General features: G+C 47.0%; 1 protein-coding gene across 1 annotated transcript in view; it reads right to left on the bottom strand.

Moving 5' to 3' along the window:
• Nucleotides 1–25464, bottom strand: part of TGOLN2 (trans-golgi network protein 2) — a 145681-nt gene extending 120217 nt beyond the window's left edge. The window contains exon 1 of the mRNA XM_085636166.1: nucleotides 25333–25464. Coding sequence (XP_085492292.1) covers nucleotides 25333–25375 — 43 coding nt within the window. The 5' untranslated portion in view covers nucleotides 25376–25464. The remainder of the gene's footprint in view (nucleotides 1–25332) is intronic.
• Nucleotides 25465–25807: the final 343 nt, after the last annotated feature.

Raw genomic sequence — 25807 nt, 5'->3', positions numbered from 1 at the left:
TCAGAAAGATTTCAAGTCAACCTTTTTTAAGGGCCTTCCACTCTGCAGCAATACGTGCTGCCACATTAGAAGCTCACCTGGCCCTGACCGGGAGAAGCAGGGGTCCCATAAAACCCTGGTGGTTTTGTGCAGTTAAGCAGTTTACCCATGCAGCTTTCCTCTCACCCCTCCCTTCCATCCCTCTCTCCTCTCCTAACCCCGGATCCCTCTCTCACTTTGCAGGCCAATTTCTTTCACCCCTTTTTTACAACTTCTGAATTCTCCCCATTCAACCTCTCACTTCACCTTTAATCACCTCTTGCCATTCTGTCTTTTCACTGCCCTCATTCTCTAACAGTCTCTCACATATATCTCTTCTGTGTGTTTCTCATTTGCCTTCAGGCAGTAGATGGTTATTAGCCCCAGGACATCTTTTTGTAACAGTAGTGCACTACAAATGTAAATAATAATAGGCAGAAGCAGGGGAGCCACTAGACCAGAACTTCAGAGGGGGAGGGGCTAACACTCCCAGTCAGGGCTGGTCCTAACGCTGGTTGCACCCGGTGCATCAGTCTTTTTTGATGCCTCACCCCCGTTTCCTCCTTCTCCATGAATTCCTTCACTGCCACTCACAAAAAATGCAACGCATCTCTCTATAGCACCTTTCTGACAAACATTTCATTTTTTATAGCACTACTCATAGTTTACTCACACTGATTTCTGGGATCTGCATGGTACATATTCTTTGTAGCAGGCACATTAACCCTCTGCACTGTGTGGGTGACAAGAGTGCCCATGTGAGGGCACGGTGAGTGATGCAACAGTGTGAGAGTAGGACAAGAGGAGTGACTGCAGGGTGAGTGAGGTGGCGTATGAATTTGGGTGCGGATGCAAGTTCAGAATGGGATGAATGAATGTATGATTACTGATGGGCTTGTTTGAGTGAGTTGCATATGGAGTAGTGAGGGGGACAGGTGAGTGAAGTGTCACATGAGTGCAGGATGAGTAGTGTACACGTGTGACTGCAGGTTGAGGTATAGGGTGAGCAGCACAAGTGCATTGTGAGTGCAGAGTGTTTACCAATGTTGGGTGAGAGAAGAGTTGTTACAGGGCGCTCATAATAGATTACACAAAATATACAGATTAATACAGTCCTGCTGTGCATTCAAGAATGGGGGGCAATCACCCAATCCCACCCAAAATTTCCAAAACAAAGTTTGGTACAAATTTCGACAATTTCTGAAGCACACGCAACTTTATAGTACAAATAAACACAAGTATGATTCTCTCTTGGACTTCTTCAGTTCTTTATTCGCTAAGTATTCTTCCAATCCCTTTGCACCAACGCGTTTCGTCATATATGGGTAGTATACCCTATGACTTCCTCAGGGCTGGAATTGATACAAATAGTTTTCATTCAGAGAACAGTATTTTATTACAACAAATACTACCATCATATTCTCCACTGTGTTATAAGTGACCACAGAGAGAATAGAGGAGTTTAGTTGTGCTCATTTTGCATGCAACAATTCAGTGTCATCCATTTTCTATTACTCTTTAAACATTTAGAAATATATATAGTTCCAAGTCTTAAGCATAATGCTCCAGTGTTGGTAATGGTGCAATTATTGTTTTAAAGGGAAGAGATAACCTTTTGTGCACAACCCAAGTGTGTTCTATTTCTATTAGAACGATTTAGAAGTAAAAACATTTTTATATATACCTGATAATGTAGTCTTCTCAAATTATTTCTAATGAAAAATAAAAAGAAAATATAAAGATACTTTGTATCTAATGACCAGCAAGAATTGAAATCACAGTGGCATGAGGCAACAGCAGCTATCATAAGCTAGTGTTATCAATCATGTGTTCTATTATAGATCGCTAGTGCTTACCTAATAATATATCCACTAGTTCCGTGTAAATATGTTCTTCATCCACTTAGAGGTCAGCTCATCTTATTAAATTCTAACATCAGACCAATATTTGCACCGATCCGTTCAAGGTCTATTAAATGATATTACAGCCCATATTTCAACCTGTAATATAACATCTTCATTAAGTTGATGCACTAAAAATTACAGCTTTATACTTTTTAACAACGAAGAATTAATGAGTACAGAGAATCACGGTTTCTCTCACCTAATTAGTATGCAAAAGAATCTTGACCGGCGTCTCTTTCCGATATTTTCGGTTTCCAAATTAAAGATCCCTATAGTATGGGATACCTGTAAGCGAGAGCACAAAGAGTATAGCAAAACCGCTCTCGTCTCTCGATAGAATGCTGTTAAAAATAATCGCGTGCATGCACTTCAAACACACGCTTACCTCCGTGAGTGTATCTCCTCACCAACGCTTCCGTGTAGGGTCAAACCCATTTCCGGTATTGGAAGGGTTTAAATAGAAAGTAAAGGGGGGACTTAAGGTTAATGAAAGGCCCGCCATTTTGAAACAGTAAATCGTATATGTTATCTAAATATACAAACGATGTATCCGCGTAATGTTTGTTCGCAAAGGTCCATAAACATAGGATTAAGTAGTGTGATCCTAGTTAATAAATTTATATATATGCCACTGCCTAAAGTTAATAATTGAAAGGCGGCCAGGCGTGAGAGTAACTGAATACGCCTAAGAGAACAGCCCGCCAATGTTACGGTGGTATATAGGGCACACTATTTGAGTATATCCCTCCTTCATCGAATCACATGATATTTATCTCACGAAAGGGTTATTATTAATACTAACCCAATTATGTATTAAAATTGATATATTTCCATCTCTGACATTACATAAAGTTGATTGTGTATATGGAGACTAGCCGTAAAGGTAACAAAATATGTCTAGAAAGCAACCCGTCCTTTATATTAGTATAGAGGGCACACTAATTAAGTATTTATCTTGTTCATCAAATCACATAATGCTTATCTCACAAAAGGGTTACAGATAATACTGCCCCATTCATATATTTAGGGGAATGCCCCTATGAACAATCTTTTGTAAGTGGCTATATACTATTGATAGCCGTTCAGATATTACAATATATTGTGTTATGATTACATATTAATGTGTTCTAAACATAGTAAGTGTAAGATAGAGGCAACTTGATACATACTATGAACACTATAGCCAAGTGATCATTACTGTCATCAATTATAGAGCTAACATAGGGAATATGGGCAGGAGCGAAGGCTGAGGGGTTCAAGTCCTTATTCTCCAAGAAAATATTGCAATTCCTGATCATAATTGAGTCCCTCCTCCACCGCACGTAAGCGCATTATCCACCGTGCCTCATGCCGCCGCAGTATCAATACCCTATTTCCCCCACGTGGGTCTGACCCAATATGTTCTATACCGAAAAATCTGAAAGTTTTGGTAAAGTTTTGTGCACTGCATGTTTGAACATGCTCCGCAATTGGGTATCTATGATCATTATTTTTTATTGCTCGCATATGTTCCGCTACTCGTTCTTTCAAAGCCCTCATGGTACTTCCAACATAAATCTTCGCACATTTACATTCAATAATATAAATGACATATTTTGTATTACAATTAATGTTCGACATAATGTTAAATATCCTACCAGTACAATCTTTGAATTGTTTGGTTTTGTGTTCTGCAAACCTACACATCCCACAATATCCACATTTGAAAAAACCTATAGATGCTTTTGTCAGCCATGTTTCATGTTTTGTAACCTTTGGATAGCTAGGGCTAAGTAAAGTCCCTAAGTTTCTCCCTTTCCTAAATGTAATCAATGGTTTGTCTGTCACAAGCTCATGTAAAGTTTTATCTGCTTTCAAAATATGCCAATGCCTATTCATACTCTTACGTAGTAAAACATTTACATGAGTAAAATCCGTGATGAGTCTAGTATGTGTTGAGGAATTACGGTCAGCAGTTCTTGGTTTCAAAGTAGTATTTCTCTTCACTTTGATAGCCCTTTCCTTTGCTTTTTCTACAATGAGAGGTGAATAGCCTTTCTGAATAAACCGTTTCTCCATATCATTTACACAGGTTAAAAAGTGTGCATCAACACTACAGTTACGTCTGGCTCTCAACATCTCCCCATATGGGATTGCCTTTATCTGACTCCGAGGATGTGCACTTTTGGCATGCAATAATGAGTTGCAGGCAGTAGGTTTACGGTACATCTTGCTCTGGATTAATCCATCTCTAATGAATAGTTCCACATCAAGAAATATTATACTGTTGGTACTAGAGTGTGTGGTGAATCTAATGTTCATGTCATTTGCATTGAGATATTCAATAAAATCATCTAATAGTTGTTTTGTCCCAGTCCAAATCATAAGGCAGTCATCTATAAATCTGCCCCAATATAAGATATGTTCATTATATTGCGATGCAGACGTGCCCCAAATTAACATTTCTTCTAACCAACCCATAAAAATATTTGCATAGGCTGGTGAGAATTTCGAACCTATAGCGACGCCTTGGGTTTGTCTGTACCATTGATTTTTGAAAAGAAAAAAGTTCTTTCTGAGTATTAATTCCACCATAGTTATAATCATTTTTGAGTGTTCCCAATGACAAGCCGGTTTTTTAGATAAAAAAATAGTACAATGCCTTCAATCCTAAGTCATTAAAAATACTGGTATAAAGTGATACCACATCTAGAGTTACTAGAGTCATACCTGGGTCCCAGGTGATATCACTCAATAGATTCAATATATGAGTAGTATCCCTTATATACGAGGGTAAATTTAGTACCACTGGTTGTAAAAAGGTATCAACAAATTTTGACAGATGTTCAGTAGGCCCCCCAATGCCTGACACAATAGGCCTGCCAGGTGGAAATGGGAGGTTCTTGTGAATTTTTGGTAAAGTGTATAGACATGGGAATCTCGGAAGACTTACTTTAAGATATTGTAATTCATCTACATCAATCAATCCATTGTCATACCATTTAGAGAGATGCTCATTGATATTGGCTATTAGAGGGAAAATAGGGTTCTGAGCTATTCTCTCATAACAATCTGTGTTGCTCAATTGTGAAAAGATTTCATTTTCATAATCTATAGTGTTCATAACCACTATATTCCCTCCTTTGTCTGCTCTTCTGATAGTAAGTTTATCGTCGTCAATTAATGTCTTGAGGGCTTGTCTTTATTGTGGAGACAGATTATCCCTATAAGGGCCCCCAGATGGACCTCTCCTATGGCCCTTATCCAAATCATCAATAACTAGTTTGTGGAAAACTTCAATGTTATTACCACTGGTCATGTTAGGGGACAACCTAGCTTTTGGCTTGAGGCCACTTGTTATAGATAGATCCGGTCTAATGTCTAGATCTAGTAGGACTATTACGAATAGTAACTGGGTCTTCGTCTAACTCTGTAATCGAAAGTAAATTGACAGTGTCTTGGATATCCTCAATAGTTAAAGAATTAGACATTATATCCGTTGATGTTTGTGTTGTGGCTTTATTGCACTGTGGATTTAGGGCAAAGTATTTTTTAATTTTCAAACGCCTAATAAATTTGAACAAGTCAATTTTCGTGGTACAGAGATCCCCAAATGCTTCAGGACAAAATCCCAATCCTGTCTTAAGTAGGGAAATCATCGAATCTGTAAGTGTATAATCTGATAGGTTCACCACTCCCACTTCTTTTTTTTCCTCCATGATTATTGCTTCTTGTCCCAAGAGCGTGTTTTCATTCTCACATTGTCTCCTTCTGCTCCCACCCCTCTTCCCACGCCTGGTTTTCTTGTATTTTCTATTTGTTTGGGTTGATCTCGATTTCCCCTCTTTATCCAATTCACCTCTTGCATAAAGGAAGAGTTTCCTAAAGGGTTTAATTGTCTTGATGCTGTTACGGATCCCCCTTCAAGATCACTAGGGAGGAACATGGCGGCCGCAATGTGAGCGGTCGCGGGAGTGCTCCTTGGTCTCCCCTGTGATGGGCAGTTAATCGGGAGGGATCCGAGTAACTGCCTACTGTGACTATGTAACAATATCCTAACAATATCCTAACAACTGACTGACTTGGTTTTTGCGCATTCGTTGCTGTCGGCGATGAGACGGGACTTCTGGTGCTCCCGCTCTCCCTTCTCCTCTGCGGCTAAGGCATTCGCGCTGGACTCTCGGAGCGAGGGCCGGAGCGAGGGCGGAGCAATCATCGAGGGCCAGCGCTGGAAGTGGAAGGCGGCGGCAGCAGTTCGTGGAATCGGCGTCCTGCACTCGCTGCTCCGGAGATCGCTGTGGGGAGGATCAATCCAGTGCCTGGGAGTCTGCTATTTTGCATCGTTGAAGTCGTTGAAGGTAGGGGGGGCCCGGTCAGCGCGTATTGCCTGGACCGAGGCCTCCGAGGTCTCCGAGGGGTTTCTTTTTTTAGTGCGGGGGCTCCCCCTTCCTCTTAGTGAAAAGCCAGAGATTCATACAGAGTCTGGCGAAGTGAGCACCCGAGAGAAGGGGCTGCCCGGAGGGCATTGCTGCTGCTTGGTAGAAGGAGGTGTATGCTCCTTAGATTGTATGGAGGAAGGAGTCCTCTTACATGAGGGTGTTTCTTCTCCCCCCAAAATAAGTCGATACACACTTCGAGCAAGAGCGGCACACTTAGCTGCAAATAAGGATAAGGATATTATTCACTTTTCCCAGGAGGCTCCACCCCCTCAGGTAGCCGCATCAGGTCCAGAAGGAGATCACCAGACAGCTTCGGGGCAGCATAACCAGGCAACAACTGATCAAGTATTATCCAGGGAGTCTTTTTTTGCTGGGCAGTCGCAAGTGAAGCCAAGAGTTCAGGAAAGAAGGAGGAAAAAACCGGTAATTAAAACTAAAATTACCCTTCGCTGAAAACATTCTACCAGGTCATCTCATTAATATCTTCGTCTAAATCGCCTCAACTGCCAGACAGCATGCCTAGTCCATCACAGGGGGGTAGGACGGTTCCTCCTTTAAATGACAGGCCCGATCCATCCCCTGTTTCTCCTCGGATGTCTCCAAAATCAAGGCCTAAGGAGAAGCTGGGAAGATCAGCTAAGAGTAAGGCAGCTAAATCGCCTAAAACAAGTGTTCTAAAATGTCAATCTCCCGAACAAGCCACCCCGAAGCCAGCATCGGATGTCATGGTGGAGCAGGTTATCCACCCGGAGATTGATCTCTCTAATAGGTTCTCTGTGTTAGTGGACCAAGAGGGGGTGGGTCCTAATACGGGTCAAAACGAGGGCCACGATCAATCGGGAGATGGTACAGAGCAAGGAACCATCCAGGGAGACTCTCCCGCCATAGCCATCCCAGTATCAAATACGCGGAATCTAGCTGACCTGTTATTGGCCATGAGAGACGAAAACTTTCAGATTTTTTGGTATAGAACATATTGGGTCAGACCAACGTGGGGGAAATAGGGAATTGAGACTGCGGCGGCATGAGGCACGGTGGATAATGCGCTTACGTGCGGTGGAGGAGGGACTCAATTATGATCAGGAATTACAATCTTTTCTTGGAGAATAAGGACTTGAACCCCTCAGCCTTCGCTCCTGCCCATATTCCCTATGTTAGCTCTATAATTGATGACAGTAATGATCACTTGGCTATAGTGTTCATAGTATGTATCAAGTTGCCTCTATCTTACACTTACTATGTTTAGAACACATTAATATGTAATCATAACACAATATATTGTAATATCTGAACGGCTATCAATAGTATATAGCCACTTACAAAAGATTGTTCATAGGGCATTCCCCTAAATATATGAATGGGGCAGTATTATCTGTAACCCTTTTGTGAGATAAGCATTATGTGATTTGATGAACAAGATAGATACTTAATTAGTGTGCCCTCTATACTAATATAAAGGACGGGTTGCTTTCTAGACGTATTTTGTTACCTTTACGCCTAGTCGCCATATACACAATCAACTTTATGTAAGGTCAGAGATGGAAATATATCAATTTTAATACATAATTGGGTTAGTATTAATAATAACCCTTTCGTGAGATAAATATCATGCGATTCGATGAAGTAGGGATATACTCAAATAGTGTGCCCTATATACCACCGTAACATTGGCGGGCTGTTCGCTCAGGCGTATTCAGTTACTCTCACGCCTGGCCGCCTTTCAATTATTAACTTTAGGCAGTAGCATATATATAAATATATTAACTAGGATCACACTACTTAATCCTATGTTTATGGACCTTTGCGAACAAACATTAAGCGGATACAGCGTTTGTATATTTAGATAACATATATGATTTAATGTTTCAAAATGGCGGGCCTTTCATTAACCTTAAGTCCCCCCTTTACTTTCTATTTAAACCCTTCCAATACCGGAAATGGGTTTGACCGTACACGAAGCGTTAGTGAGGAGATACACTCACAGAGGTAAGCGTGTGTTTGAAGTGCATGCACGCTATTATTTTTAACAGCATTCTATCGAGAGACGAGAGCGGTTTTGCTATACTCTTTGTGCTCTCGCTTACAGGTATCCCATACTATAGGGATCTTTAATTTGGAAACCGAAAATATCGGAAAGAGACACCGGTCAAGATTCTTTTGCATACTAATTAGGTGAGAGAAACCGTGATTCTCTGTACTCATTAATTCTTCGTTGTTAAAAAGTATAAAGCTGTAATTTTTAGTGCATCAACTTAATGAAGATGTTATATTACAGGTTGAAATATGGGCTGTAATATCATTTAATAGACCTTGAACGGATCGGTGCAAATATTGGTCTGATGTTAGAATTTAATAAGATGAGCGGACCTCTAAGTGGATGAAGAACATATTTACACGGAACTAGTGGATATATTATTAGGTAAGCACTAGCGATCTATAATAGAACACATGATTGATAACACTAGCTTATGATAGCTGCTGTTGCCTCATGCCACTGTGATTTCAATTCTTGCAGGTCACTAGATACAAAGTATCTTTATATTTTCTTTTTTATTAGAAATAATTTGAGAATACTACATTATCAGGTATATATGAATTTTTTTTTACTTCTAAATCGTTCTAATAGAAATAGAACACACTTGGGTTGTGCACGAAGGGTTATCTCTTCCCTTTAAAACAATAATTGCACCATTACCAACACTGGAGCATTATGCATAAGACTTGGAACTATATATATATTTCTAAATGTTTAAAGAGTAATAGAATATGGATGACACTGAATTGTTGCATGGAAAATGAGCACAACTAAACTCCTCTATTCTCTCTGTGTGGTCACTTATAACACAGTGGAGAATATGGTGGTAGTATTTGTTGTAATAAAATACTGTTCTCTGAATGAAAACTATTTGTATCAATTCCAGCCCTGAGGAAGTCATAGGGTATACTACCCATATATGACGAAACGCGTTGGTGCAAAGGGATTGGAAGAATACTTAACAAATAAAGAACTGAAGAAGTCCAAGAGAGAAACATACTTGTGTTTATTTGTACTATAAAGTTGCATGTGCTTCAGAAATTGTCGAAAGAAGTGAGTGCAGAGTGATCACTGTGAGTGCAGGGTGAGCGGGTGAATGGTGCGAGTGCATGGTGATCAGCGCGAGTGCATTGTGATCGCTGTGAGTGCAGGGTGAGCGTGAAAATGAAGGGCGAGAATGAGGAACGAGTTGTCTGAATGCAAGGTGCAACCCCAGACCCATGAAGTAACTCAGCATGTTATTGATGGCGGCGTAGAGTTTAAGATCTAAGTTAAACTATTGCCGCATTAATCGGGGATCGAGGGTGAAGGAAATAAATAATATGCTGATCCTGCAACAAACTTCCAGTCCTATGGTTAGGGTTGCCAGCAGATTATTTTGATGGCCCAGTCGGTACAAAAAAAAGCAGTCACCTAAAGCAGTATTTTCAGCACTAATCTGTGCATACTTCCAACAGCAAATATAAATAGAAAGCACTTTTAATTGTGTTCTAGGGCAGCCTCAATGATCCATGACTGATAATTAAAGAGAAAAAAGACAGAAAAGTCACTTAACGAATGCATACATACTTTTTATTTCTAAGTCTATTTAGTACCAAGAGGAGATCTTTGCAGGCTCTTTAAACAAAACAGGGCAGGCATTTTTCTTTTGGCAAGCCTACTTTGTATTCCTTTCCATGAAATGCATTCACACTCTACAGAAGGAAATGTAAAATACAAATGTAAGGAATAGGCTGAGTGGGGACCCAGGGGGTACTGGAACCAGGAATAAAACCTAAGCCTCTGTAACCAGTTTGCAAAGGCATGTAAAAATGCAAATGGTCTTTAAAGACCTGTGAAAAACATGGGGGTGCCGGAGAGAAGACTCCAGACACTGCCCAGCTGAGACCCCAGCAGCTCAAGTTTCACTGCAGCAGCCCGGGCTGAGACACAGGACGGGGGAAGAGGGGGGGGTGGGGCTGAGACCCTTGGGCCTGGGCAGAAGTGTGACTGGGAAGGCACGACCCCCTTTGCATCACTCCACGGCCCCCCTGGTGGTTGCGCCCCACAGTTGGAAGACCCCTGCTCTAGAAGGATGAGTATTTTGCTGATTAGTAGCTAGCTGCTAGAACGCAATGCACATCACATGGTGCTGCGAAAACAGACACGTGGCACATTTATCAATTAATACACTTATTTTTAACAGTTTTATGACAAACTACATCAAAATGTCTAAAATGCAAGGCAGATATTTATTAAAGGAGCCGCTCTGTGTGGAATGTACGCTACTCAAGTACCCGCAGTTTGTAGGTGTGATTGTTTGAAGCAGGACAGCGGACAGTAAATGTGAACATACGCTCCGTATCTAATCTGGGACAGGCAGCGAAAGAGAACACCCGCCTCAGTCTCATGAAGCATACAATTCAAATAACGGGTTAATGTGGCTGCAATAATTGTGCCTTTGAATCATTACTAAAAACGATTGGGCACGGAGCCCCGATGAATATTTGTTTTTCTTCATGCCGTCGCTGGCGGTCAGAGGAATGAGGAGAAAATGTTCTACAGCTTTTACGCATCATTGTAAGACAGCGCTTTGCTGGCAGGAATACCCCTGTCCTCCCCTTGACCCCTTGCGCCTCTGAGCTCTGTGCCTGCCTGCTGCCAACCAATCACAGAGCCGACTGGTGCATGCTCCAGGCGTGAAGGCAGCGTGGTTGCAGGAAGCATGGAGGCACTGGCTCGTGTGCTTCACAGCTGTTGTGAAGACTTTTCTTATCTGCTTGTTAAATAAACAAGAAGATAAGAAAAGTCTTCACACAGCCATGAAGCAGGCGAGCCAGTCCGGGTGGGCCAGCCAAAAAAGCGAAAAGGAGGCACCCTGGAAACCTTATCAGGGATGAGGAATTCCTATAGCCCGACGCCCGGGACATATTGTTTGGGGTCAAGGGCAACAAGTTTACATGTGTATTTTGTCCTAGGGACAAGTAGGCCCAACCCCCTGTATCACAAACCCTATGACTGCCAGTTTACAGTACCACATTATGGATCAGACATTGCCTGCAGTTAAGGTAATATTTGTGTCCATGTGTTAAAGATGTTCAAACTTGTATTTATAGTTCATTAATGTGAAACCTTTATTATTAGGGTGAGCGATCTAAGTATATGTTGTAAGCTTAGACTGTACTACTGACAGTGGTTTCGTTTTATAAAACGTTTTCAAAGTTTAGCAATATGAGGCTATGCATACTGTTCCCAGAATGCTCTCTGATTAGATGCAAATATATGCAGAAGCTTGAAAGCAAGATTGATTATTCTTTACTTTCAAAATAAAATGTTCACAAAAAAATGCAAAAACATTTCGCTAAACTACTGTAACATTTTAGGTACCGTTTTCCTGCAGCATCATTTAGTAAAATGTGTTGATGTAGGCTAGTATTTCCCCTAAATATTCATAATGGAAAATCAGTGTAACCAGTTTTAGTATGATTATGGGAAACATAAAAATAAACAAGCCTTGGTAAAGCCAATAGGTTTGGTCAGCATTTTGGTTTTGTCAATGCATGACTTGTTTTGGCATGTTTTTTGTAAAACCTTATTGGTGTGGGAGCTGCCGGGCCTCATCCTTATAATAAAAATTGGCAAAAGCACAAACTGTTTTGGCTCAAAAAGCACACTTGCCACAGTAGTTCCTGGCACTGAACAAAACAACTGTGTTGATTATGCTCATTGTGAAAGAACAGAATGCTTTCACTCACATGAAAGCTAGCAAATTTTAATAAACAGAAAATGTCATGGTTAACGCCAGACCTAATTAGGGGCCCAATTATTAAATAAAGTCTCAAAAGTGCACTCATTTCCTTGCATTAAGTGCAGATATACGACTTTCGTGAATTCACAAGACTTTACAGAAGTAGGCCAAGAAATAGTACTCCTAGAAAATATTTGTCAACTACATTTTAGCATGAGCAAATATGCAGGTGTAGATTTACTCTTGCGAAAAGCTGAGTGTTTGCAAGTTCACTTTCCCTCCAACCACTTTTTTTCCAACCCTGGAAGAAGTTTTAGGTCTGCCATTGTCAGGAGTAAATGTCCAACCTTTATCAGTATGGGGGAAAATTAGGGAAGAGTTGGTGAAAACCCTTAAAACATGCAAGTTAGTAGGTTTGCACAGACTCAAAAGGGCATTCCAACCCTGGAACTGATGCTTACCTTCGGCTCCAGTATGTATATCTGCGGAAATGTGGCAACATAAGGGAATTGTTAGTATCCGAACCCTACTATGGAAGGAGCCCAGGCATAAATAGAGAGGCTATTTTGGAGCTCTTATACAGTGAGATTGCTGCCATAATTTGTCACCGCATTACATGGCACAAAAGGGACAAGTGGATTTTGTTACAGGACAAGTAGATATTTTATTAAATTCCACACCCCTGTTTGGGCACTAAGGTATAGGGTATCAGCTAATTTTCTGTGAACGTACAATAGGCCATCTCACCCAAGTTAGTATCGGACATGGTCTGTCTCTGATAGGGAGTGAGGAGAAGTTGAGAGGGAGGAGGACAGTGGGAGAAGGGATAGAGAGAGAAGATTCAAGAGAGGGACTGATGAGGTAGAGTGATGAAAGAGAAGAGATGTTGGCTGTATGCGAGAATATGGAGAGAAACAGGTGGACATAGGAGAGAGGAGAGTATGACTGAGATGGGAGAGAACAGGGAATGAGAGTCAGACTGGAGAGACGTTTGAACAAGCAGCACAACAATTACAGCACCTTTTACCCATTCCTTTTGCTCCCTTTGTCACCATAAGTCTGTCTTTCACTGTGAAAGTGGGAGGTGGTGTTGATGGCAGTGGATGGTGCCAGCACCACTCACCAAAGAAACATTTTGGTCACCACACTTTTTTTTAAATTTTAAATGTAAGCTTCACTACGAAAAAGAGCCTTAAAGTGTAAGCTTTTTGTCTTCACGGAACAGGTACACATTGATAGCACAAAAACACGCTTCCTTTGCTCACCGAAGGGAGCAGCAGTGCAAGCTCTTTTTCCATTTAGAACAGACACAGCTGTAGTGCAAACGTCCATCGCTCATGTGTACAGTTCAGGATGAAGGGTACATTCAGATCTAAATCCACTGAGATGGGTATATGGATGAGTCAGTAAATGAAAGTGTTAGTGTTGTTGACACTCAGTCAGCATTCACTATAACTGCACTTGTAGTCACACTCTTTAATTTCTGTTTTAAGATATTATAGAGATGTTTCATAATCTGAAACTTCAGTCACATGGACTCCTGCAGTTACCACCTTTCCCATGTATGCCATATACTGAAGCCTTGCTGTAGTCACAGGGGTGCGGAATTTAATAAAATATCTATCTGGCCAAGGTTGCTTCATAAATCTACTTGTCCTGTAAACAGTTCCGCAGATTTTCGTATGAGCAAATATACACATGCATGTTTGCTTGTGTTAAAATGTAGTTCACAGATGTTTTCTATGAGGACCATTTCCTGGCCGTCTTCTATAAATTCATGAAAGCCATAAATCTGCACTAATGCAAGGATATATACCATGGTGCACTTTTGTGACTTTCTTTAAGACTTGGGCCTCTAATTAGGTCCAGCGTTAAAGAAGACATTTTGTAAAATTCTATCTCCCTCTCTCTTTCTCTGTCTAGACATTGGCTAGCTTCACTGTGCGCGAAGCATTTCACTCTTTCACACAGAGCACATTGGCGCACAAAAGTGATTTTTTTCAGTATCAGGTACTCCTGTGGCAATGAGAGCATTTTCAGACCAAAACTATTTTTGACAATGTTTGTTATAATGGTGAGGGTCCAGCAGCTCCAGCATCTTTAAAGTTTTACAATGACCAAGTAAAAACCAGGAACGCTTTGACAAAAACCAAAATGCTGACCACGATTGTCAGACCTATTGGCTTCGCCAATGCTGGTTTATTTTTGTGTTTCCCATAATCTTGTTGAAAGCGGTTGCACTGATTTTCCATTACGAATATTTTTGGAAATACTACCCTGTAGCAACAAATTTTAGCAAATGGTCCTTCAAAAAAATGGTGCCAAAGAATTTCACAGTAGTTTAGCAAAATATTATTTTCCTAGGTGCATTTTTTGTGAACATTTCCTTTTGAAAGCAAAGAATCATCAATCTTGCTTTCAAGCTCCTGCAAATATTTGCATCTAATCAGAGGGCATTCGGGGAGCCTTATATGTAGCCTCATATTGGTAAACTTTGCAAAAGTGTGTACATATTATTGGACTGGAACCAATGTCAGTAGTGCAGTCAGCGCTTACATTTCCCTGAAGTGCTCATCATAATAATAAAGACTTTGCTTTAAAAAAAACATAAATGCAAGTTTGAACCACCGCATTTAAATATGGATACACGTTACCTTAACTGCAGACAATGGCCTTCTCAGATCCATGTGGTATAGTAAACTGGCAGGCAAAGAAAGGGTTTGTGATGCAGTAGGGAGGGCCTACTGGTCCCAAGGGCAAAATAAATATGAAAACGTGTTTATCTGGCTATCTTTTTGTCTTATTCTAATCCTGTATACATGTATTGTGCGGCTTACGCTCATCATAACAATAATAAATCTAATTTTGTACAACTTCTGCTCCACTACAAAATGACTGCAAACACTACTTCCAATGATGAATTTACGATGCACGTGCACATTTAAATTTCAGTAACTTTGTGCAACCCTCTTTAATTCAGAAAGAAACAGGGTCTACGTGCAATAAAAAAATGTTGGTGCTTTCACTGCAGAAAAGGCAGTGCTATAAAACCTCATATCACAAGCAACCGTGAATATTGGAAAATATTTTTGATAAACAAGTTTTTATTGTTTTCAGCATTATAACAACAGAAACTGTCGGGCCCTCCAAATCTTCACCACACAGTAATACAGTAAAAAGCGCACCACATTCCCACCCTCCCCTAAAAACTCTCCCCCATCTCCCAAACCACCCCGCTAAGGTATGTTGCCCAGCCATTTCCCCCAAACCTTCCAGTATTTCTTGGGACAGCCTCGTGCCTGATAAAGAGTCCGCTCCTGCGCCGCACACCAGTCCACCCCGGCGCCCCACTTAGCTATGGTTGGCGGCTGTGGTTGCTTCCACGCCGCTGCAATGTCCCGTTTAGCCACCATCAAGGCCGTCATGAGGAACAGCTGTTCCGGGTGCGTGCCATCCAAACCATCCGTGATGCCCAATAGGGAGTGTCTAGGCTCATGCGGCACCTCCCACCCCAGGACCTTCGTAAGCTCGGACTCAATGCCCCTCCAGAACCCCTCCAGCCCCGGGCAAGACCACGCCATATGAAGGAAGTCAGCCGGCTCGGAGCCACAGCGGGGGCAAGCCGCGTCCCCGGAGAGGCCCGCGCCGTGAAGGCGGGCCGGCGTGAGATAAGCAGTATGTAGGTAATAAATTTGGACAAGTCGTAGCCTAGCGGAGGCCGTCACCAAGCGGGGGGCCATAAGGGCGTCCCGCCAGTCGGCCTCGTCCAGGGGACCCACCCAGCCCTCCCATCGTTCTTTAAGGCCCTCAAGGGATGTAGGGGTACAGTTAACGAGGGAGCGGTAAATCCTGGAGATGCCCCCCCTCCCCAAATTGCCCAGCATGACGTGAGCCTCCGGGGGGCTGTGGTCCGGCAGCCGGACGTCTAGTGGGGTGTAGGTGCGTATAGCGTGGCGCAGCTGGAGGTATCTATAGAATTGGGAGGAATGGAGGGAGACGCGCGCCTGCAGCTCTGAAAAGGAACACATTCGCCCGCCCCGCCAGACGTCCCCCAGCTGGGAAATGCCAATTAAGTCCCACGATCTAAAGCCTTCCAGCTCCGCGACCTCCCGCAACCATGTCCCGTGCCACAAAGGAGTGACCCGGGTCAGCCTCCCCGACCAGCAGGTGTGACGGAGAGCCGCACGCCAGGACAGGAATACGGCCCTGGTGATATCCGGGCAAGAGGCGGGGACGGAAGCGCCATACAGGCGATCCTGAATACCGGAGAAACCCAAATCCCCGAGTTCCACCCTGTAGGCTGGGTCAGACCAACCCCCCCCAAACCAGTCATGAATGACCAGAAGGCGGGTGGCCAGATAATAGAGGTAGAGGTCGGACATGCCCAGGCCCCCATCGAAGGTGGGTATGCGGCACGTCGATAAAGCCAGCCGGTGCCTCCCACTGCCCCAGAGGAATCTCGTCACCATCCCGTCCAATTCGCGGAACCAAGGTCGCGGAAAGGATAGGGGGGTGTTTTGCAGCACATACAGAAACCGGGGAAGAATCATCATTTTATAGAGGGCCACCCTCCCTAGCGGATTGAGGGGTAACTGGTGCCAACGCGCCAAGTCCGCCTTGGCTTTCTTCACCAGGGGGGTGACGTTAAGTGCCCAGCTCAGCTCCGGGAGGAGGGAGACCCAGATGCCCAGGTATTGAAATGACAACCGGCGGAGAGGGATGGTCTCCTGCCAGTCAAAACACTCCCTGGAGGGGTGCAACGGGACCAGGACCGATTTCCGCGAATTGAGGGATAGACCAGACGCCCGGCCGAAACGACTCAGGATGGAGAGTGCACGGGGTCCGGAGTGCGCCGGGTCACTCATACAGCAGGACGTCATCCGCATAGAGTGCGATCTTGTCAGCCTCTAGGCCAGGCCACTCCCAGCCCCGAAGGAAGGGGTCAGATCTAATCAGGGCGGCCAGGGGTTCCATCACGAGGGCGAAGAGAAGGGGCGATAGTGGGCAACCCTGCCGCGTCCCCCGGCCGATCCGAAATGGCCTCGATAGCACTCCATTAACCAAGACCCTGGCGCGGGGTTGGGCATAGAAGACTCGCACCATCCCCACGAACCGGGGGCCAAAACCCATGTGGGTCAGGACCTCAAATAGGTAGGCCCACCCCACTGAGTCGAAGGCCTTCTCGAAATCAGCGAGGAGAGCGAGGTACGGAGACAGCCGATGGCGGTGGGCCAGGGCCACATGGAGACGGCGAAGACAGTGGCGGGTGCCCCGAGCGGGCATGAAACCACACTGGTCCGGGTGGACCAAGGTTGACAACAAGGGCCGAAGCCGTTGGGCCAGGACCGCCGCGTAGAGCTTCACATCCGTGTTAATGAGCGAAATGGGACGGTAGGCCGCTCTGTCGTTGGACGGCGGCGTGGATTTAGGCAAAACCACGATCGTGGCCAGGTCCTCCTCCGGGGGGAAGGAACCCCTCTCAATCGCCTCCGCATAGTGAGCGCGCAACCGCGGGACCAGGGTGTCTCTGTAGGCAGCGTAGAATTCTTGGGGGAACCCGTCAGGTCCCGGGGTCTTCCCCGCGGATGTACGTCCGATGGCATCCCCAATTTCCTCAAGGGAGATGGGGACTCCCAGGCTCTCCCATTCGGCCGGCCGAAGCCGGGCGAGGTGTGCGTCCCCAGACGCGAGTAGAGCGGCCAAGGAAAGATCCGGTGCTCGAGCCCGGTAGAGCTGAGAGTAGAACTGGGCAAAAGCTGCCGCCATCTCCACAGAGGAGGACCGGAGCACACCCGAGGAATCGGTGACCGCCGGAATGATACACGACGCCCTGGGGTAGGTAGCCAGGCGGTGTAACAGCGCGCCGTTCTTGTCACCCCAACCATACACCTTTGCCACCGAGGACTGCCAGAGGAGTTTGGCCGCCTCGAGGGACCGCTGACAAATCTCCTGGCGAAGGAGCCTCAGCTGCCGGGTCATCGCCGGGTCATCGTGCGCAGAGAGAGACTGCTCCATCCGTAGCGCCCGGGCCTCGCAGGCAGTGAGCTGCTGCAGCCGCGACTGGCGGTGCCGCACCACATGCGCCTTAGCCGCCCCACTAATGGTCGCCTTGCAGGCCTCCCACAGGGTACCTGCCGACGAGACCGAGCCCTCATTGGTGGAATAGTATTGAGTAAGCTTGGTGCCCACCGCCTTGCGCAGCGCCTTGTCCTGGAGGAACCAGGCGCTAAACCGCCACACTGGACGGGCCGTATGCGGCGGAGGACCTAGGCCCAGGAGGACCGGCGAGTGATCCGAAATCCCCCTGGGGAGGATGCGGACGCCCCCGCATTCGGCGGGAGGGACAAAGATCATATCGATGCGGGCGTGAGAATGGTGAGCGGCCGAAGTGTGAGTGTACTGACGAGCATGAGGATGCCAGAGCCTCCAGGCGTCGCAGAGGCCCTGGGCCTCGGCCCAGCCCGCCAGCTGCCGCGCTCGGGCCGCGCGGGACTCCGAAATCGGTCACGACAAGTCCAGCCGAGGGGCCGAGACGGCATTAAAATCCCCCCCAAGCACAACAGTGCCCCCCGGGAGCGTGGCCAACAGAGAAGCAGCGTGGGATAAAGCCTGCGACAGTCCCGAGCGCGGCGCATAAAGCAATAGGAAGCTGATCGGTCTACCATCAAGCGTGCCGCAAATAGCAATCCCGGTTCCCTGAGGATCGTGGGTCACCCGTGTAAGGACAAAGGGGAAAGAGCGGCGTAACAGGACCGCCACTCCGCGGGAGCCACGGGCAAACCCTGAATGCCACACCCGATCGTACCCATAACGCGCCAGGAAGGGGCATTTTTCCCCCAAGAAGATGGGTCTCCTGAAGGAGGAGCACGTCGGCCCCCATGCGTTGAGCATACTTAAGGACTGTAGTGCGGTTGAGCCTATCCAACAGGCCGTTCACATTCCAGGATAGTATGCGCAGCCGAGCCCCGGGGGCTAGGTCAGCCATGGAAGCAACGGGCAGAGTACGCCGTGGGATCGAACACCCAGGGGGGCGCCGGGAGGACCCAAGGCCGCGCCGACGCGCAGGGAGAAGAGGAGGATCGCCCAGGCACCGCGGGGAGAGCAAATGACAAGCGAAAGGGAGCCAGGGAGGCCAGGCGGAGAGCGGGCGCAAGTGGAGCGCATGTGAATGTCAGTGCGGAGCTCTGCAGTAGCGCACGCAGGGAGCTGCTGTGTGACGCGGCTAAGAAGAACCAGACCCAAACTAAAGGAAACACCCTCCCTAAGAGGAACAACCAACAAAACAAACCCCCCCCCAACCCCTCACCCTACACTTCGAGAACTGAAGCATCTGTCGCCCTAACTTTAACAGCAACTACAAGGCCCCAAGCGAGGCGCTCGGGTGTCAAGAGCGTGGTGGACCCCTCCAGAAGTACGGATGCGAGTGTCTGGTCCTAGATTGCTACACATGAGCGGGAAGCCGCTGAATCCAGGTCCGTAGTAGAGGTCCCAGGCCGTCGAACCCCCTGCCGAAACAGAGGACAAAGAAGAGTCATAGAGCCGGGCTGCGGGAGAGATCAGAAAGGTCCACTGGCGCGGGGAGGGGGGTCAGGGACGGGTCCAGCAGACGGGCCGACTGGCGCCCGAGGCCCCCAGCCGCCTGGAAGGACATCCCGGAGGAGGCGGAGGAGTCCCTCAGTCTCATCCCCGATGCGCTTGCGGAGCGAGGCCCAGCCGCCAGCCCCCCCGGGGCCACCGGGATCGCGTGCGCCGCCTGCGGCTCGGGCGCCGGAGCCCGGCCGCATCCTGGCCCGAAGGCCGCCGAGCCGGTGATGCCCGCCCGGCCTGGCATAGCGGACGTTCTTCGGTGAGCCAAGTCCAGGCCGCCCGGGGAGTGTCAAAAAACAGGGTCTTACTCTGGAAGACAACGCGGAGGCATGCAGGGAATTGAAGCTGGTAGCTGAGACCCAGGGAGCGTATCTTGTGCTTCACCTCCATGTACGAGCGGCGTTGCTCCTGGACCTCCCGGGTGTAGTCTGGGAAAACCATGATGTTGTGGTTGTTGAAGGTCAGGGGAGCCTGCACCCGCGCCTCCTTCAGTATAGCGTCTCTGTCCCTAAAGTTGAGGATCCGCAAGATGAAGGGGCGCGGGGGGGCCCCCACAGGAGGCTTGGCGGCCAACGACCGATGCGCCCGTTCTATTACAAACCAGGTGGACAAGCTGGCCGCCGGCATCCAAGACTTGAACCACTTCTCCAGGAAGTCGCCGGTGCGGCCAGATTCGACCCCCTCCGGAAATCCCACCAGGCGGAGGTTGTTGCGGCGGGCCCGATTTTCGGCATCCTCCGCCCGCCGATGCAACTCTTTACAATGGGTCGTGAGCTCCCGAACCTGGTCCTGGAGCGGTCGAATGTCGTCCTCCGCCGTCGAGATCCGGGACTCCGTCTCGGTGATTCGGGCCGTGGCATTACGAAGGTCCTGTCGCAGTAGCGCGACGTCCACCTTCACCTCCCCGACCATCCCCTCGAGGGACGTACGGGAGGCGGTGATGGCCTGTAATATGGCGGCAAGGTCCGTGCCAGGAGTCGGTGCCGCCTCCGTGCCCGGGGGGTCAGAGGTCGTGAAGCGGTCGATTTTGGTCTGGTGGGGCGCGGCCGTCGACTTGGCGCCCCTGTCTTTGCCCATGGCTGCCCTCGTGAAGTGCGCGCCGGTGTCTAGGCGCTGTAGGGCGAATCTTCGGCCAGCCTCTCCCAGCGTCCAAGCGACCGGCCCGCGCGAGGTCAGGGCCGAGAGGAAGGAGTGCCGTCGTCCCCTCACAGGGGGAGGCCAGGGGTCCACCGAGGATGCCGCCGACCCGCTGCAGAGCCAGTCCGACGTTGCCCCCTCTCACAGGCGCCGTCAGCACAAGTCCCGTGCCAGGTCCAGCACCCACAACGGGCCCACGGGCGCACCCCGTCAGCGCTCCCGGCCTCGGGCCTCAGCAGGACCCCTCCAGGTGGGGAAGTGAACAGGGCGCCCTGTGGCCAGCAGCGGCAGGCTCCAACCAGCGGTGGCGAGGGAGGGGGGTCCAATGGCCGGGAACTGGAGATGGGCTCTCCCACCAACCGCGCAGGCCGGCACTCACGGTGGGAGCACGTCCGTGGCCCTCCACGAGGCCTCCGTCCAGTCGCCTCCGGCGCCAGTCCTCAGGTGCTGTGGGGGCAGGAGTCAGGAGCCAGGAGCCAGGAGCCAGGGCCGGCATGGCCCACCGGGGCCGCCCACACAGGTCCGCACCTCTCGCCGTCAGCCAGCCGCGTCACAGGCCACCATAGACTCAGGGCCCCCCCGGCCACGCAGGGTCCCCGCAGCGTCCCGCGGGTCGGGGCAGACTCGGGGCAGACTTCTCACCAAGCCGGCAACAGCGTCAGATGGCTCCGGGGGCGCCCCTGGGTCCCGCGATGTGCGGCCGGCCGCCGTCAACCACGCGGCCTGTGCCTCCCGCTGGCGCCGCGGGACTCGCGTAGGATCTAGCGCCAGGCACAGCACCAGCCAGCCGCGTCTCTCGCGGCCTCTCAGCAAGGGGCGGCAGAACTCGGGCTCGGGAGCAGGAAGGCGGCCAAAAGTTCCACCGAGCGTGGTTCCTCGGTCCCGCTGCAGGTAGGGACACGGATGAAAGCCGGATGCGAGGGGTCAAGCATCGGGAGCCTCACATCGGTGCGGCCATCTTGATGTGCGCCACCTAGCGCTCGAATATTGGAAAATATTTAATGGTTGCCTGTGAAATAAGGAGTTTGTCTTTTTGATAGCCCCCAAACCATTTTGCATAGTTTTACGACTGTCCAGGCTAGTAGGATTATGCAGGACTAAAGTATGCTCAATGTTAGACAAACTACGTAACAACAATATTAAAAATATGTGGCACATTCTCTGGCAGTATTATTTCCATCAATCTGAGATACAAACAATATTTTTGTGAAATATGCATATTCTGAAAATTATGTGTTAAACTCAGTAAATCCATAATTATGTAGTGAACTCGGCAGACACAGTACTGCATACATTTCCTGACCTCATCGTCACCCACTGTTTTATAAACAATTTGTGACAGGTAAACAAAAAAAAAACACTCATTCTGTTCATTGCCCATTGTTAGCCGCACTTTGAAGAAAACAGCTTTTTCAACCCAACGACCTCAAACTAAACATGCAATTTAAGAAAATGCAATTCACGTGTATATCTTGCCAAACTGGGGCTCTAGTGACATTTAACAACCACTTGGCCTTGTGTTTTATGATGTCATCAGACTCCCTCATTGGGAATATTGGATGATATTACACAGTCACTCGTACTGCATCCCTGCTCTCTAAATAAAAACATGGCGTTAACTCATTGTGATATGCAAATAGACAAACTTGAAACTTAAGCAAAGGACAGTGTAATCAAGGTGCTGTCCGTGTATAATACCAACATAACAACATCATTTGTATTCAATCTTCTCAATAGATAGCATGAGGAACATAGTCTATGGTAGACTATCAATAGAATATGAGTGATCACAAAGTCTGGTGAAGGTCAAAATATTAAGCATTTTCAACTGCATTCTGACCTGCTAAACTTTTTTTTTTTTTTAAATGTTTTATTACATGAACTAACGAAGGAGTGTTCTAGTGGTAAAGCTGTCGATCTGGCGACTTAGGTATGAATCCATTCTGGCACTTGACTGAAAATTGTGTAGTTTTGGGCAAATCACTTAATCTCACTGTGGCTAAAATGTAAATGTGCAAGACAAGTGTAAATGCATTTGAAAAATAGACAAGTATCCACGTGATGTATACAATCTTGCATTGTCTTACATCGGCCACTATAATGTACAACGCTCTGCTGCTCCTCCTCTAGGCATGTACTATATAAATATCAATATATGCATATTTTTACATTATGACCAGGTACCCTAATTGTTATGGTCTTTGGATACCTCTTCCTTTTGTGCTGCTGGTGAACTCCCCTCATTTCAAATAGAAGCCTTCCAGAATAAAAAGTCTTTATTGCAGTACATGCTCCACACCGTTAATGGAGTTCATATAAGTCTACTCCTCAACATCTGTGGGAGCACTTTCTTATGCAACTTGGCAGATCCACCCCCATTTTGTGTCCTGCAAGCACTTGTTTGTTATGCAGTTCCTATACCGAGAATAAACAGAGCGTGGTGACCAGGTCAGTCAAGTCCCAGTGAGTCACTGGGAGCGTGACTCTTTAGGAGCAAGTGTTCTCACATACCCAGAAGGGTGTCATGCTTCATCATTGGACGAGCTCTACGTCGGGCAGGCGCTGCAATGCCCAACGGACGCCTTTAAGGGGGCTCTTTACCGGAGATCTTTTTGGCATGCCATTATGAGATGTATGAAGCCTGGCTGTATGGCTGTAAAGTGTAGATTGGTGTGCAGTGATTTAGTCTACTGTGACTAATAGTAAAGAGTAGATAAAAACAGGGAAGTGAGCCCAGATAGGCTGTCCAGTGCACTTTTGCTGAGGAGCCTCATGTGCAGCTTAGCCCCTACCCGAGGAAACTTCACAATACCATATGGTCGGTTTTTATATACATTTTTTTTTGATAAACAAATTTTTATTGTGTTTTTATTGTAAGGATCTGGATATATGCCATTGCCTGGTGATTGGAAATTGGGTCATTTAATAATTACTGATTCCAACCACTCGTGTTGATTAGGAATTATTGGTCCTGAAGAATTGCCACCAGATCCCTTTGGGACTGACTGAATAGGGCAAGAAACATGTCGCCCCACCAGCTATCATAAGACTATAATCTCTGGCGATAGCATATACCTTGCTTTAATATAGGTTAGGGGACTCACTAATTAAAAAGTTTTTAGAGGACCTTCTGACATATTTTTTATCTGCAATGTACAATTAGCCACAGTAGACTAAATCACTTCACACTAATCTACACTTTAGAGGCCCACACCCAGGCTTCATACATCTCATGAAGGCATACTGAAAAGATCTACGGCCCGACATAGAGCTCCCCCATTGATGAAGCATGACACCCTTCTGGATGTGTGAGGGCACTTTCTCCTATTGAGTCACACTCTCTGTGACTCATTGAGACTTGACTGACCTGGTCACCACGCTCTGTTTATTCTTGGTATAGGAACTTCATACTCTACTCAGTAAATTAGAGTTATTTTAGGAGCATATAAACTGGACCTTCAAGTGCTCCTGGTCCCCCCTTTTGTGAGAATTTTGCTTATTATGCCCCTTGTGTAGCTTTTCGTAAGAAAAGTTACCTTACCAATGAAAACATTCAGTGCTTTCTTTTCTGCATGCACAGAACTCGCTTGGTACCAATGACCTTGCAGACAACTGATACTCGCAGGTCTGGTGGGTGCTGCCCGAGCTCATACAGCGCTCCTGGTCTCGGGAAATACACTGGCAAAGTCAATAGATAGTGCTAAAGCATGAAGACACAGGCATGTACAAATGCTGTTTGAATTTGTTAGAACAATAAAGTTAGACTTGTTGACTCTACCCAGTCCAAAGGCACCGAGATTCAGAGGGCCGAACAGAACTGTCTGCATAAAGGTAATGCAAACAACAACATTCCTCTTCCATGGCTTCAGTGATTTCATTTAAAGTGGTTTCAATCGTTTTTACTTGCCACAGCCGCTGTTTTCAGCACCCTATCAGGCCCCCCTACCTTGTGCTCCCATCCATCTCCACACCCCTGCCCCCACACACACAACACCCCCAACCCAATACACAACGTGTAACCAGCCTGAGGAAGCTACCTTGTGGGCAATTCAGGTGACCTGGGACTGTGCGAAGGTGTGTCTTCAGAGGCAAGTCGCTGCTTTGATGTAGCGAGCCAGAGACTGGCTTGTGAAAAGGGGTTACTGTCTCACTTTATTCACCCGCAGTCGCGAGAGCGGCAAAGGTATTTCTGTCCAGGGCGCTACTGAAGCACGGGTCGGCTCTGTACCCCCTCTCCCAAGTTCAGGTCTAGTTGCACTTCTGATATCAGGCATCTGAGCTATATGGAGGGGAGGCTCCTGAGGCCAGAGCATCACAAGGTTTGAGAAAGGCATCATGGGTTGAGGGTTACTCGAGGGCACCATTCGTCTGGTGTCAAGAGAGAATACTCTTTAGATCTGCGGTACATTTTAAGCATGGGAGGCCATTATTCTGTTTCGAGACGACCCATTCAAGTCGTTGGAGGAAACAAGCATCACCATCTGTAACGTGCCGCTTGACACTTACCAAATAGAGCCAGGCACAGTAGCAGCAACAGAAGACGATCCATCGCGATTTTAAAGAAGGTCGAAATAAAATCAGCAACGTCCGCCTTCAATAGTGTACTTCCGCCCGTGAGTCCTAGTTTTCCGGCATCAATGATGCGTCACCGGGGAAAGTGGGCGTGTACCCAGGCGTCCAAGACGGTTCGCGCACCTCTTTGGGCGGCCATGATACGTGTATAAAAACGCCGTAAATTGCAACAGAACACGTACTAGGTTGTTTCGAGATGAGTAGGTCCAGACATAGGTTTCGTAACGCAATCTTTAAAGAGACCCGAGGGGAATGGATATGTAGCAGCGATTAGCGATACCACCTCCACCAAGAGAGTAGCCAGAGAAATAAAATACTCCTCCCTCGTTAAGAAACAGAGTGAGAGTGGGGCGAGCGAGGCACTCGTTTGGTTGCTTCCCCGAGGAAATCCTGGAAATTATCGCCCTTT

The sequence above is a fragment of the Triturus cristatus genome, chromosome 11 (assembly GCF_964204655.1).
Source record: "Triturus cristatus chromosome 11, aTriCri1.1, whole genome shotgun sequence".
NCBI lineage: Eukaryota > Metazoa > Chordata > Amphibia > Caudata > Salamandridae > Triturus > Triturus cristatus.
This window is presented reverse-complemented; position numbering and strand designations above follow the sequence as displayed.